Source organism: Ylistrum balloti, unplaced genomic scaffold, assembly GCF_031769215.1.
Source record: "Ylistrum balloti isolate Yb309-2 unplaced genomic scaffold, AGI_CSIRO_Ybal_v1 Utg370388, whole genome shotgun sequence".
Taxonomy (NCBI): Eukaryota; Metazoa; Mollusca; class Bivalvia; order Pectinida; family Pectinidae; genus Ylistrum; species Ylistrum balloti.
The window spans coordinates 494710-510946 of record NW_026782269.1 but is presented as its reverse complement, the minus strand read 5'-3'; the positions used below and the strand labels follow the sequence as shown (position 1 = coordinate 510946).

General features: G+C 36.9%; 1 protein-coding gene across 1 annotated transcript in view; it reads left to right on the top strand.

The window, feature by feature from the left end:
• The window catches only part of LOC132554263 (ATP-dependent DNA helicase Q4-like), a 198791-nt gene that overhangs the window by 12981 nt on the left and 169573 nt on the right, over nucleotides 1-16237 (top strand). Inside the window, exons 7-11 of the mRNA XM_060218571.1 lie at nucleotides 3880-4008; nucleotides 5548-5681; nucleotides 8447-8582; nucleotides 8808-8944; nucleotides 9239-9502. Coding sequence (XP_060074554.1) covers nucleotides 3880-4008; nucleotides 5548-5681; nucleotides 8447-8582; nucleotides 8808-8944; nucleotides 9239-9502 — 800 coding nt within the window. The remainder of the gene's footprint in view (nucleotides 1-3879; nucleotides 4009-5547; nucleotides 5682-8446; nucleotides 8583-8807; nucleotides 8945-9238; nucleotides 9503-16237) is intronic.

Sequence of the window (16237 nt, the reverse complement as noted above, 5' to 3'; positions counted from 1 at the left end):
GTTTAGTTCTACTGGGTGTTAAGTTCTACTGGGGTGTTTAGTTCCACTTGGGTGTTAAGTTCTACTGGGGTGTTTAGTTCCACTTGAGTGTTAAGTTCTACTGGGGTGTTAAGTTCCACTTGGGTGTTAAGTTCTACTGGGGTGTTAAGTTCTACTGGGGTGTTTAGTTCCACTTGGGTGTTAAGTTCTACTGGGGTGTTAAGTTCTACTGGGGTGTTAAGTTCTACTGGGGTGTTAAGTTCTACTGGGTATTAAGTTCTACTGGGGTGTTTAATTCCACTTGGGTGTTAAGTTCTACTGGGGTGTTAAGTTCTACTGGGTATTAAGTTCTACTGGGGTGTTTAGTTCCACTTGGGTGTTAAGTTCTACTGGGGTGTTAAGTTCCACTTGGGTGTTAAGTTCTACTGGGTATTAAGTTCTACTGGGGTGTTAAGTTCTACTGGGGTGTTAAGTTCTACTGGGTATTAAGTTCTACTGGGGTGTTTAGTTCCACTTGGATGTTAAGTTCTACTTGGGTGTTAAGTTCCACTTTGGTGTTAAGTTCTACTGGGGTGTTAAGTTCTAGTGGGGTATTAAGTTCTACTGGGGTGTTAAGTTCTACTGGGGTATTAAGTTCTACTGGGGTGTTAACTGGGGTGTTAAGTTCTACTTGGGTGTTAAGTTCTACTAGGATGTTAAGTTCTATTGGGGTATTAAATTCTACTGGGTATTAAGTTGTACTGGATATTAAGTTCTACTGGGGTGTTAAGTTATTCTGGGTATTAAGTTCTACTGGGGTGTTAAGTTATTCTGGGTATTAAGTTCTACTGGGGTGTTAAGTTCTACTGGGGTATTATGTTCTACTGGGGTATTAAGTTCTACTGGGGTATTACGTTCTACTGGGTATTAAGTTCTACTGGGGTATTAAGTTCTACTGGGGTATTAAGTTCTACTGGAGTATTATGTTCTACTGGGGTATTATGTTCTACTGGGGTATTAAGTTCTACTGGGGTATTAAATTCTACTGGGGTATTAAGTTCTCCTATGATGTTAAGCTCTATTGGGGTATTAAGTTCTACTGGGTATTAAGTTCTACTATGATGTTAAGCTCTATTGGGGTATTAAGTTCTACTGGGGTGTTAAGTTATTCTGGGGTATTAAGTTCTACTGGGGTATTAAATTCTTCTGGGTGTTAAGTTCTACTGGGGTATTAAGTTCTATTGGGGTATTAAGTTCTACTGGGGGTGTTAAGTTATTCTGGGTATTAAGTTCTACTGGGTATTAAGTTCTACTGGGGTGTTAAGTTCTAATGGGGTGTTAAGTTCTACTGGGGTGTTAAGTTCTACTGGGTGTTAAGTTCTACTGGGGTGTTAAGTTCTACTGGGGTGTTTAGTTCCACTTGGGTGTTTAGTTCTACTGGGTATTAAGTTCTACTGGGTATTAAGTTCTACTGGGGTGTTAAGTTCTACTGGGTGTTAAGTTCTACTGGGGTGTTAAGTTCTACTGGGGTGTTTAGTTCTACTGGGTGTTAAGTTCTACTGGGGTGTTTAGTTCCACTTGGGTGTTAAGTTCTACTGGGGTGTTTAGTTCCACTTGAGTGTTAAGTTCTACTGGGGTGTTAAGTTCCACTTGGGTGTTAAGTTCTACTGGGGTGTTAAGTTCTACTGGGGTGTTAAGTTCTACTGGGTATTAAGTTCTACTGGGGTGTTTAGTTCCACTTGGATGTTAAGTTCTACTGGGGTGTTAAGTTCCACTTTGGTGTTAAGTTCTACTGGGGTGTTAAGTTCTAGTGGGGTATTAAGTTCTACTGGGGTGTTAAGTTCTAGTGGGGTATTAAGTTCTACTGGGGTGTTAACTGGGGTGTTAAGTTCTGCTTGGGTGTTAAGTTCTACTAGGATGTTAAGTTCTATTGGGGTATTAAATTCTACTGGGGTATTAAGTTTTACTGGGGTATTAAGGTCTACTGGATATTAAGTTCTACTGGGGTGTTAAGTTATTCTGGGTATTAAGTTCTACTGGGGTGTTAAGTTATTCTGGGTATTAAGTTCTACTGGGGTGTTAAGTTCTACTGGGGTATTATGTTCTACTGGGGTATTAAGTTCTACTGGGGTATTACGTTCTACTGGGTATTAAGTTCTACTGGGGTATTAAGTTCTACTGGGGTATTAAGTTCTACTGGAGTATTATGTTCTACTGGGGTATTATGTTCTACTGGGGTATTAAGTTCTACTGGGGTATTAAATTCTACTGGGGTATTAAGTTCTCCTATGATGTTAAGCTCTATTGGGGTATTAAGTTCTACTGGGGTATTAAGTTCTACTATGATGTTAAGCTCTATTGGGGTATTAAGTTCTACTGGGGTGTTAAGTTATTCTGGGGTATTAAGTTCTACTGGGGTGTTAAGTTATTCTGGGGTATTAAGTTCTACTGGGGTATTAAATTCTTCTGGGTGTTAAGTTCAACTGGGGTATTAAGTTCTACTGGGTATTAAGTTCTACTGGATATTAAGTTCTACTGGGGTGTTAAGTTATTCTGGGTATTAAGTTCTACTGGGGTGTTTAGTTCTACTGGGTATTAAGTTCTACTGGGTATTAAGTTCTACTGGGGTGTTAAGTTCTACTGGGGTGTTTAGTACCACTTGGGTGTTAAGTTCTACTAGGATGTTAAGTTCTCCTGGGGTGTTAAGTTCTCCTTGGGTGTTAAGTTCTACTTGGGTGTTTAGTTCCACTTTGGTGTTAAGTTCTACTGGGGTGTTAAGTTCTAGTGGGGTATTAAGTTCTACTGGGGTGTTAAGTTCTAGTGGGGCATTAAGTTCTACTAGGATGTTAAGTTGTACTGGGGTATTAAGTTTTACTGGGGTATTAAGTTCTACTGGGATGTTAAGCTCTATTGGGGTATTAAGTTCTACTGGATATTAAGTTCTACTGGGGTGTTAAGTTCTACTGGGGTATTATGTTCTACTTGGGTATTAAGTTCTACTGGGGTATTACGTTCTACTGGGTATTAAGTTCTACTGGGGTATTAAGTTCTACTGGGGTATTATGTTCTACTGGGGTATTAAGTTCTTCTGGGGTATTATGTTCTACTGGGGCATTAAGTTCTACTAGGATGTTAAGTTCTACTTGGGTGTTAAGTTCTACTAGGATGTTAAGTTCTATTGGGGTATTAAATTCTACTGGGTATTAAGTTCTACTGGGGTGTTAACTTCTATTGGGGTATAAAGTTCTACTGGGTATTAAGTTCTACTAGGATGTTAAGTTCTATTGGGGTATTAAATTCTACTGGGTATTAAGTTCTACTGGGGTGTTAAGTTCTATTGGGGTATTAAATTCTACTGGGGTATTAAGTTCTCCTATGATGTTAAGCTCTATTGGGGTATTAAGTTCTACTGGGTATTACGTTCTACTGGGGTATTAAGTTCTACTGGGGTATTAAGTTCTACTGTGGTATTAAGTTCTACTGGGGTATTAAGTTCTTTTGGGGTATTAAGTTCTACTGGGGTGTTAAGTTATTCTGGGTATTAAGTTCTACTGGGGTGTTAAGTTCTATTTGGGTATTAAGTTCTACTAGGGTATTAAGTTCTATTTGGGTGTTAAGTTCTACTGGGTATTAAGTTCTACTGGGGTATTAAGTTCTGATGGGGTGTTTAGTTATGATGGGATGTTTAATTCTGATGGGGTGTTTAGGTCTGGTAGTGTTTAGTTATGATAGTGTGTATAGTTATGATTAGGTGTTAAGTTCTGATGTGGTGTTTAGTTATGATGGAGTGTTTAGTTATGATAGTGTGTTTAGTTGTGATGGGGTGTTTAATTCTGATGGGGTGTTTAGGTCTGGTAGTGTTTAGTTATGATAGGGTATTTTAGTTTAGCTGAGGTTTTTCAATTATAACGATGTGTTTAGGTGTTTCTCTGTGTACTGCTGAAGATGACAATGAAGATATCCAAATTGAGGCTGGAATTACAAGGTCAGCCCCCGAGGATATTGGAGCTCCACCACCGTTTTCACCGTTGATAAAATCATCCACCCAAGGTAAGGATTGATGGTTTCTGGTTAGTGTCTGTCAACTTTTTAAGCTATTTAACCTGAAGGATCAGCATGGACTATAGCCATTATGTTTCATTTGTTGTCTTGTGTAGTATGTAAAAACTCTTTCTATTTTAAGCTTCTTCTCAAGTTCTCCGTGTGAATACAATCTCGAAAACACTTTTTTTAATTTCTCAAACTCGACTGGTGTCATTGAAAATTGCTGGAAACCAATAAGATTGTTAAGGAAAGGAAGCGACAGAGTGTTGCTATTCTTTTGGCCTCATCAAAGTCCTCGGAGAACAGGTGATCTGAATCAGATTATACCTGAGCTGTCTGTCTAAGGTACACCTGTCCCATGTGACATCTTTTTCAACATACTTCACAATTTGATGCCATGGTGGCTTGGAATGGGATAACTCTATCTTCCACTGATAGGGAAGGGAGACTGGCATGCGCAATGATGCAATACGCTTCGTTGCTTTATGTAGCACAATAATGTTGCAAGTCGATAACATCATCAATTTCAATTCAAATATCATAAGACATTTATAATAATACAATGAATATAATTCACAACAACTAACAATTACTGGTTTTATGTGAAGACCTAAGGCCTTTTGCAAATTACTGCCATCCTGCTGTTTCATTCTCTTTTCTTATTGGTTAAAAATTGGTATGTTTACTCATACTCCATCTCTTGGCACTAAACGGAACTAATATCAATAAATTACTGCCACTTTTCAATCTAGTATTTGATTTAAATGTAAATTAAATTGCATATAAATGATGAATGCATTGTGAAAACACTGTTACGATCAGCATACTGTTTAGTTGTGTCACAAAGTGAATGAAATCTGCGTCAAAAAACATGAAAGATAACCGATGACTTCATTCTCTGAAATAAAATGAAAATGAATATGGCAGACATTGAAAATAGTTGAAGAACAAGGATTTAGTTTTGTACTTTCAAGGAGATGAGTCGCTGCCGTAGTTTGTACATTTGATATTGTACACCAAATCACCACATACAACGATAAATGACAAAATGGGCTATGGAACCAAAACGGCTGAATTTCATTTCCTTTTGTTTTTGTCTTTTAAGGAACAAAATAATCTGTCCTTAGTTTTAGAGAAATATGTAATAAATATATCTGTTCCAAAAGGTAGGAAAAAAACTGATTTCGTTGCTATGTTGTGAACAGGTACTGATTCAATAGTCCCTGACTGGGTAAAAAAGTTATACCACATTCATAATGGCAACATGTTTATCATTGCATCCATAATTCCAAGAATTCAGGCAAGAGAAATACTTGTCTATATCTTGGAAAAATAGCACTGATTGAGAAATACTTGTCAATTTCATGGAAAAATAGCACTGACTGAGAAATACTAGTCGATATCATGGAAATATGATTTGCATCATTAAACATTTGGTAAAAGAACAGAAAATGACAGCCTCAAGGTATTAGGGGTGTAATTAATAACTGGTGGTCAGAATCCTGATGTTTAACCAATATTTTCAACCGTTGCCTGTTACTGTAGCACAAGAAGAACATACAAATATGTATGGACACTTTGCATCAAACACTGTCACTAGTCAGAAATTAGAAAGTACAATTTGTCATTTCAAACCAGTATACCTACTGCTAACAATTGTTGTTGGGAAATCAGCAAAGGTAGGTGACATTTCTTCAGTTTTCACCACGCCATGAAGTCTAACACCATACATCACTATGATAGAACTTGCTCATTTCTTTATACAATGTTTTCAAATTAAGTCAGAGAAAGTGTTTACATCATTCAGTTTGAGGTATGGAACCATTTTTTCTGAATTTGTTATTCCCAGTCATGTACAGGACTTCCCTGGACTGTTGCCAAGACTACAACCATCACAATTTAAAGGGGTGTCCTTGGCCAAGTTTGAGCAAATGTGATTAATCGTATCTAAATTTCAATTCACATGTTTGGAATGAATTACTTTGATGAATCTATGCACAAAGATATGGTAATTTTTTCCCTCCATTTTTAGAAAGTTCGATATAACCCTGCAAATTGGAAAATAACATTCTTTATTGTCACAGTAAAATCAGTTAAGTACTGTGTACCCCCTCGATCCACTGCGTCATAATTGGTGAACAGTATGACATGAACTAAACATGTCAATTAAAATAAAAAATTTGGATGAAATAAACTAATTTACAAAGTCTGGAAAATAATACATTCATCAAGTTCAATTTGCATTCAGGAAAATGTCACTCTAAATAGTTTAACCTCTCAGATTTTGGAGTAAAATCAAGGGTATGAAGGTTGTGTAGGTTTATTTAATTTTTAAATGTTTTAGTAATGTTTAAAGTATTTCAATTAACACTCTTAATACCTCAAAAGTAGGTGACAGTCACAGTAAATGTAAGTATGATAAATGACAGCCTTTACAGTAGGTGACAGTCACAGTAAATGTAAGTATGATAAATGACAGCCTTTACAGTAGGTGACAGTCACAGTAAATGTAAGTATGATAAATGACAGCCTTTACAGTAGGTGACAGTCACAGTAAATGTATGATAAATGACAACCTTTACAGTAGGTGACAGTCACAGTAAATGTAAGTATGATAAATGACAGCCTTTACAGTAGGTGACAGTCACAGTAAATGTATGATAAATGACAGCCTTTACAGTAGGTGACAGTCACAGTAAATGTAAGTAAGATAAATGACAGCCTTTACAGTAGGTGACAGTCACAGTAAATAAAAGTATGATAAATAACAGCCTTTACAGTAGGTGACAGTCACAGTAAATGTATGATAAATGACAGCCTTTACAGTAGGTGACAGTCACAGTAAATGTATGATAAATGACAGCCTTTACAGTAGGTGACAGTCAGAGTAAATGTAAGTAAGATAAATGACAGCCTTTACAGTAGGTGACAGTCACAGTAAATAAAAGTATGATAAATAACAGCCTTTACAGTAGGTGACAGTCACAGTAAATGTATGATAAATGACAGCCTTTACAGTAGGTGACAGTCACAGTAAATGTATGATAAATGACAACCTTTACAGTAGGTGACAGTCACAGTAAATGTATGATAAATGACAGCCTTTACAGTAGGTGACAGTCACAGTAAATATAAGTATGATAAATGACAACCTTTACAGTAGGTGACAGTCACAGTAAATGTAAGTATGATAAATGACAACCTTTACAGTAGGTGACAGTCACAGTAAATGTATGATAAATGACAACCTTTACAGTAGGTGACAGTCAGAGTAAATATAAGTATGATAAATGACAGCCTTTACAGTAGGTGACAGTCACAGTAAATGTATGATAAATGACAGCCTTTACAGTAGGTGACAGTCAGAGTAAATGTAAGTAAGATAAATGACAGCCTTTACAGTAGGTGATAGTCACAGTAAATAAAAGTATGATAAATAACAGCCTTTACAGTAGGTGACAGTCACAGTAAATGTATGATAAATGACAGCCTTTACAGTAGGTGACAGTCACAGTAAATAAAAGTATGATAAATAACTGCCTTTACAGTAGGTGACAGTCACAGTAAATGTGAGTATGATAAATGACAACCTTTACAGTAGGTGACAGTCAGAGTAAATGTAAGTATGATAAATGACAGCCTTTACAGTAGGTGACAGTCACAGTAAATGTAAGTATGATAAATGACAGCCTTTACAGTAGGTGACAGTCACAGTAAATGTAAGTATGATAAATGACAACCTTTACAGTAGGTGACAGTCACAGTAAATGTGAGTATGATAAATGACAGCCTTTACAGTAGGTGACAGTCACAGTTAATAAAAGTATGATAAATAACAGCCTTTACAGTAGGTGACAGTCACAGTAAATGTATGATAAATGACAGCCTTTACAGTAGGTGACAGTCACAGTAAATAAAAGTATGATAAATAACAGCCTTTACAGTAGGTGACAGTCACAGTAAATGTGAGTATGATAAATGACAACCTTTACAGTAGGTGACAGTCAGAGTAAATGTAAGTATGATAAATGACAGCCTTTACATTAGGTGACAGTCAGAGTAAATGTAAGTATGATAAATGACAGCCTTTACAGTAGGTGACAGTCACAGTAAATGTAAGTATGATAAATGACAGCCATTACAGTAGGTGACAGTCAGAGTAAATGTAAGTAAGATAAATGACAGCCTTTACAGTAGGTGACAGTCACAGTAAATGTGAGTATGATAAATGACAGCCTTTACAGTAGGTGACAGTCACAGTAAATGTAAGTATGATAAATGACAACCTTTACAGTAGGTGACAGTCACAGTAAATGTAAGTATGATAAATGACAGCCTTTACAGTAGGTGACAGTCACAGTAAATGTAAGTATGATAAATGACAGCCTTTACAGTAGGTGACAGTCACAGTAAATGTAAGTATGATAAATGACAACCTTTACAGAAGGTGATAGTCACTGTAAATGGCAGCTGGATTAAATTTTCAGAAACCCCAGAAGATGTTTGGAAAGGTCTGAAGATGTTTGGCTTTGATGGGTTCAGAAGAGGACAAGAAAAGGCTGTCATGAGGATTCTGTCTGGTATGTGCTTTGCAGCTATATCAAACATTATATTGTAATTATATTTCAGACATTGAAAGTAATGAACTTTATATTACATGTCCTACTTTTGCCTGTAGGGTTCCAGACAGACATTTCTGTCAGAATAGGACACTGTTTCCTCTGTAGAATGTTGGCATCAGTTTAAAACAATGACACTAGAAATGTCGGTTAAAGAAAACATGATAATGTCATTTCATTTGACAGGTCAGTCGACACTGGTTGTCCTGTCAACAGGGGGAGGTAAATCTCTCTGTTACCAGTTACCAGCCTATCTTTATGCCCAGAAGTCAAAGAGCATCACGCTGGTGATATCACCTTTAGTGTCACTGATGGAGGATCAGGTAAGGGAATGTGGATATGATCAGTAAATACAATGACTCCATTAATGTACAATAAGTGGATCAAACCCCCAGTCCAGGTGATATCACCTTTAGTGTCACTGAGCTTGAGATATCTACGTGTATTTCTATCTAGGGTAAGCACTAATACAAAACTATTCTACACATTAACTTTCAGTACCTGTGGCACTACATGGGTCTGACTTAACATTAATCGTTGACCTTGACATCCAGAATAGCTGGTTTCTTGGGCTTTAGAGGTCTGATCTGACACTAATGGTTGACTTTGACCTTCAGATAACTGGTCTGCCTGCTGGACTACATGGGGCGTGCCTTCACACCAATATGACTCCTGCCAAGAGGGAAGGAGTACTTGCTTCGGTCAAGGACGGTCATGTTCACTTCCTGTTAGTGTCTCCTGAGGCTGTTGCTGGTGGCAATATGTCTTTGTTGAACTCCCGTGCCAACCTTCCACCAATCTCTTTTGTTTGTATAGATGAGGCTCATTGTCTATCAGAATGGTCACACAACTTTCGGCCGGCTTATCTTCGCCTCTGCAAGGTAAGCCTCTAGCCACATCTGAAGGGTTAGTCTGCCTCCACCTCTGTAAGGTAAGCCTATCTCTGTCTCTGTGAGGTAAGCCTATCTCTGTCTCTGTGAGGTAAGCCTATCTCTGTCTCTGTGAGGTAAGCCTATCTCTGCCTCTGTGAGGTAAGCCTATCTCTACCTCTGTGAGGTAAGCCTATCTCTGTCTCTGTAAGGTAAGCCTATCTCTACCTCTGTAAGGTAAGCCTATCTCTGCCTCTGTGAGGTAAGCCTATCTCTGTCTCTGTAAGGTAAGCCTATCTCTGTCTCTGTAAGGTAAGCCTATCTCTGTCTCTGTGAGGTAAGCCTATCTCTGTCTCTGTAAGGTAAGCCTATCTCTGCCTCTGTGAGGTAAGCCTATCTCTGTCTCTGTAAGGTAAGCCTATCTCTGCCTCTGTGAGGTAAGCCTATCTCTGTCTCTGTAAGGTAAGCCTATCTCTGCCTCTGTGAGGTAAGCCTATCTCTGTCTCTGTGAGGTAAGCCTATATCGGTCTCTGTAAGGTAAGCCTATCTCTGCCTCTGTGAGGTAAGCCTATCTCTGTCTCTGTAAGGTAAGCCTATCTCTGCCTCTGTGAGGTAAGCCTATCTCTGTCTCTGTGAGGTAAGCCTATCTCTACCTCTGTGAGGTAAGCCTATCTCTGTCTCTGTGAGGTAAGCCTATCTCTGTCTCTGTGAGGTAAGCCTATCTCTGCCTCTGTGAGGTAAGCCTATCTCTGCCTCTGTGAGGTAAGCCTATCTCTACCTCTGTAACGTAAACAAAGCTTTCTCCACTTCAGTAAGGTGAACATTTTTCCACTTCTGTTAGGTAAGCTTATCACCACTTCTGGAGGGTTAATAGAATCTTTCACGCCCATGAAGGTAATTAAGGTAGCAAACATGAGGCTTGCAGAGTGATTGCAACTTAAACAACTTTTCCCGCAGATTGAGATTACCGTATCTTACCAACAATAAGGTGAATAATTACTTTTCTCTGACGCTCCAGGCTGTATAAGGTACTTATATATAATTTTGTTGCCCTAATGGTTCACATCATTTATGTTATTTGATTGCTTGTGTGACCTCTGTGAATTGTTACTGTCATATCATTGTCTTGACGGGGGAATCCCCTTGTCTGAACCTTAGGGTGAGACAAAGAAATCCCAAACATGAGAAAAGCATGGATTTCCCTATCAAGGGTAAAAGAATAGTCAGTTTCCACTTCTGTAAGGTTAGTCTATCTCCATCTGTGTAAAATAAGCACACCTCCACATCTCTAAGGTAAGGCGTCTGTAGAGTTGATCTTTCCATTCAGTAATTGTAGAATTTTTCCTATTTTATTTACACAAATATATGTAATATTTTAATAGTAAAATTATTATATTTATTTCATACTCCATGTCAATTCCAAACAATTTGATTACAGTGTTTCTCGATAGGTCTGTTTCTCAGTTAGAGCCTCAAGAGATACGTAAAGTTTGACCTGAGAAACCACATGACATTTCCATAATAGATGTAATGTTACTTTTTCCTTGCCACAGAAAGCAATATTGGTATAAAATATTTTATAAAATAGTTTGAAATGAAAATTCTGAAGCTTTAGGTCCTTTTCTATTTTTCGGCTTAAATAAAATTTCAACAGGAATCAACAGGACTTTTATTCAATATTTTTGTAACTGATTTCAACATATATTAGTAAAAATTGTTTTAACTATTTCATGTTTCTTCAAATACTGAATAAATTTACATTATTTTGCTTCGATTGTATCATTTCCTTGGAATATTCTGTATTTTCCAGGTAATAAGCCATACCAGTATATAAGCTGCAGAGCTGATTTTTGTCCTTTTTTTTCTCACGATTTGATCCACATAAAAGCTGCACTCTTTCTTGTAACCATTATGTTACAGAAATCATCTTAACATTTTTAAAACCGAGTTGAAATAGTTTGGATCATCTGTTAAAATAAAGGAAGTGAGGTCATTTGTAACTTGGTTGATCAATTATTCTGAATTTTTGATAATGTAGATTTGGGGATTTACCTGTATTGCTGAACTTAACATTTCAAAACATAGGGTGAAGATAGATTAGAGACTGAATGGGTTGCCTTGTCTAACTCCCTGGTATATCTTAAAAAAATCAGAGCATCGTCAATTATGTAAAACACAACATAAATTATCATTGTAGAAAGTTTTCATTCATGCAAAAAAAAAGGCCAAAACCATGTAAATACATTAAGTAGTTAATTTATTAAAGGAATTTGATTTAGACATATTTAAATTGATGGTAAGTTTTGTATTCCTTTACCAAGTTAGCTTCTCTGAAGACTGATATTAATTAGGAAATTCTTCATTATCCAACAAAACCTGAACCCAACTGAAGCCATGGCAACCATAGAATACAAATACAATGGTTATGTTAAATACTTTACTGACGGTTCAAGAATTTTAACAATAGCTATAGTAAGTCTTCAGGTTTCTTGCCTGATGACAACATGAACAGATCAATTAGAATTTCAAGCAATTGTGTGTTTATTTCATTGAGTTTATAGCTTTAAGCTTCGCCTTAACATTGATCCATCAAATTAAACCAGACAGATGAGTCCTTCTCACAGAGTCTTTTTGCACTACAGACTATAGACACTGGAAATAGCTCAAGATCTTTCACTAGATATTGGATATGATGTTCCCTACTATGATTAGATGAACAGGGTATCACAAAACTTGGATATATTCCTGTCAGGCAACGTAAAATCTGACAAAGTGTTGAGGAAAGCATTGGATGATGATGTTTATAAAAATCATATCTTCACTGACAGGAAATGGGTTCAGACATTGGAGATGTGGGCTTATGCCTCAAGGCATTGTAAAGGGCACAGTAGGGCTCCTCTCAGGAAATCCAGACAATCTTTATAGGAGTTGAATAAAAAACTGTAATATAAATGTATATCGTGCAGCTTCATCACCAGATCAGGTGCACTCCTTAAAAGTGCTGATCTTTATGGAAGTATTATAATCCACAATTATAATTAGCAGTGTTGTGTGGGGACATTATATAGGTTGGATAGTATAGACTGTAACAGTGCAAGTATAAGAACTGTTTTGTGTGGTTTTGATTCTGTCCACTAAACACTCTTGTGACTACTCAATTATCATCATTATGATAAAGGAATGACAATCATTACATCAGAATAGATCTGACATCAAAATACACACAGTAGTATTCCTAACCTAACAGACGTTCCGGCAAGAATCAATTTAGGTGTAAGAATACTAATAAACACCACTCGTGTGAAAATGTAAACTTGCATCTCTGGCAGAGTTCAGGCGAGAGCATATGAGGACATGCTCATATACTTAATATTAATAGGAGATTAGGCTTACTTCAATAATACAGACTATACAAAATCATCATACATTAGAAATATCATTTCTCTTGTAGTATTATGTAGTGTAGTTTTAGCAAGTTGTCAGTGGTCAGATTTGAGTCAGAGGTCAAACTGTATTGTTAGGTCATAGGGACAAGGAAACAGATGTCTCCATCTTTATTCCATCTCCTGTCTTCCACTATCTACTTTCACTTTTTACATTGCTGCTTAACAATAATGTGTGGGTCTACTTATAGAAATGTGTAAGTTACTGTACAGCTGTGTGTGAGTCTACTAATAGAAATGTAGGTTACAGTACAGCGGTGTGTGAGTCTACTAATAGAAGTGTAGGTTACAGTACAGTGGTGTGTGGGTCTACTAATAGAAATGTAGGTTACAGTACAGCTGTGTGTGGGTCTACTAATAGAAATTTAGGTTACAGTACAGCTGTGTGTGAGTCTACTAATAGAAATGTAGGTTACAGTACAGCTGTGTGTGAGTCTACTAATAGAAATGTAGGTTACAGTACAGCGGTGTGTGGGTCTACTAATAGAAATGTAGGTTACAGTACAGCTGTGTGTGAGTCTACTAATAGAAATGTAGGTTACAGTACAGCTGTGTGTGGGTGAAATGTAGGTTACAGTACAGCGGTGTGTGGGTCTACTTATAGAAATGTAGGTTACAGTACAGCTGTGTGTGGGTCTACTAATAGAAATGTAGGTTACAGTACAGCTGTGTGTAAGTCTACTAATAGAAATGTAGGTTACAGTACAGCTGTGTGTGAGTCTACTAATAGAAATGTAGGTTACAGTACAGCTGTGTGTGGGTTTACTAATAGAAATGTAGGTTACAGTACAGCTGTGTGTGAGTCTACTAATAGAAATTTAGGTTACATTACATCAGTATAGAGGTCTAGTAAAGTATTGGTGGTAAGTTAAAAGTACAGAGTGGGAAGGTCTTTTAACAGAAGGTAAGTCAGTAAGTGACAGTGGAGGTCTAGTAAAGGAATAGTATTCTTATGTCTAATAAAGAAAAGGTGGTAAATTACAGTACAGAAGTGTGGGTTACAGTACAGAAGTGTGGGTTACAGTACAGAAGTGTGGGTTACAGTACAGATGTGTGGGTTACAGTGCAGAAGTATGGGTTAGTACAGGAGTGTGGGTTACAGTACAGAAGTATGGGTTACAGTACAGAAGTGTGGGTTACAGTACAGAAGTATGGGTTACAGTACAGAAGTGCGGGTTACAGTACAGAAGTGTGGATTACAGTACAGAAGTGTGGGTTACAATACAGAAGTGTGGGTTACAGTACAGAAGTGTGGGTTACAGTACAGAAGTGTGGATTACAGTACAGAAGTGTGGTTACAGTACAGAAGTGTGGGTTACAGTACAGAAGTGTGGATTACAGTACAGAAGTGTGGGTTACAGTACAGAAGTATGGGTTACAGTACAGAAGTGTGGGTTACAGTACAAAAGTGTGGGTTACAGTACAGAAGTGTGGGTTACAGTACAGAAGTGTGGATTACAGTACAGTAGTGTGGGTTACAGTACAGAAGTGTGGGTTACAGTACAGAAGTGTGGGTTACAGTACAGAAGTGTGGGTTACAGTACAGAAATGTGGGTTACAGTACAGTAGTGTGGGTTACTGTACAGAAGTGTTGGGGTCTTGTAAATGAAAGTGATAAGTTACAGTACAGAAGTGAGGTGGTTAATTACAGTACAGAAGTGTGGGGCTTTAGTAAATGAAAGGTGATAAGTTAGACTACAGAAGTGGAGAGGGGAGAGTTGTCCAATAAAGGAATGTTTGCAAGTTATGGTACAGAAGTTTGGGGGTCTAGTAAAGGAAAGGTGGTAAGTCATAGTTAAGGAGTGTGTAGGACTTCTAAAGTAAAGGTGGTAAGTTACAGCACAGGAGTGTGTAGGTAAAGGAAATATCATAAGTTAAAGTACAGCTATTGTTTTGGATAGTAAAGAAAATGTCAGAAAAAAATGCTCTAGGCTGCAGTTTCACCGAGTCAAATTACATTCATTGTTTGTTGAGAGGAGATGCTTTATCTCCTTGTTTTGTTATTAAGAGGCTATGCTCTGTATGGTCGGTAAGTGGTATTTTTCGACTGTTATGTTTCAGTGGAAATGAGAGTTTTGAAACATAAAGAGATCCCCTACACAATTTCTTGTAGTAACGACTTAGATAAAGCTGTATTGATAGGACCTAGGTGTGTAATAATACGTTTGAATGCTGGTACTCTATCAGTATACAGTGGAGTTGGCATTCCCTCAGTTTTCTGCAGACTGTGTGAAAGAAGAGAGAGTTTTATATAGAGCAAAAAGAATGACAATGATATATTACCTAAATTTTTGTTGTTTCTAGTCATTGTCTATAGTATTAAATATTTAATTAGGGTAGTGCCAGAGATGTGTTTAGGCTTCATGAAGTAAAGTAACCCTCCCACCCAGACCCCCACCTCCAACCCTAACTCCAGCCTCACATATACGTACACACAGTATATATTATTACCTTATTACTTTAATGAAAGAATTCTCTTGTCCATCTTGAACACCTATGCCTAAAAGATTTCTATCAGAAAGTTCAACAAAAATAAAATCTTTTGAGACTTGTATTAAGAACTGATACTCATTCTGTTTTCATTCTACATCACATTTCTTCTCCCCAGATTATTACCACTTATATTAAACAGAAATGTCTTTTCAAATAGAAACTCTGAATAAACATCTGATTTCTGACACCAAAATTCTCGTCCAACCCCTTATAGTCAACCACTTGCTAGGTTTCTACCAAATTTGGTATTTCGCTGAATGTTAAAACATCACAGATGTTTACGATACTTTTCAAAATCTGTCATCATTTCCCAAATTTTGGGGACTTTTAAAATAGGAAAATAGGTCATTTCTTCATTTTTGTCAAGTAATTTTGATTTTTACTGTCAATTTTGAACCAAATTTAGAGTGTTGTTCAATAAAATCTTGAGTGGGCTTGATATTTTCAAAATTCGTCAACATTTATCAGAGTTATTGAACTTTGATCATTTCTTTGTTTAACTTTTATTGTCAGATCTGTACCAGAATATGTTTATTGCTTTATATCAATATGGTCTCAAACAAATTTGATATTTGTGAAAATCTGATAATAGATGTAGCACATTTATTCACCTACATCTTCAGTGTATTGGGAAAATATCAAAGTTGAGTGTCCTAGTCGTCATGGTTGCCGTCATGAATGGCTTTGTCTTAGAGGACTTAATGTTCTCAAACATATCCTTTTTTGACATCATTTTCATATTTGTCCAGCATTACCTGAAGAAAATGAATTTCATTATTATTTTTTAAAAAAAAAATGTTTTTTTTCTCAT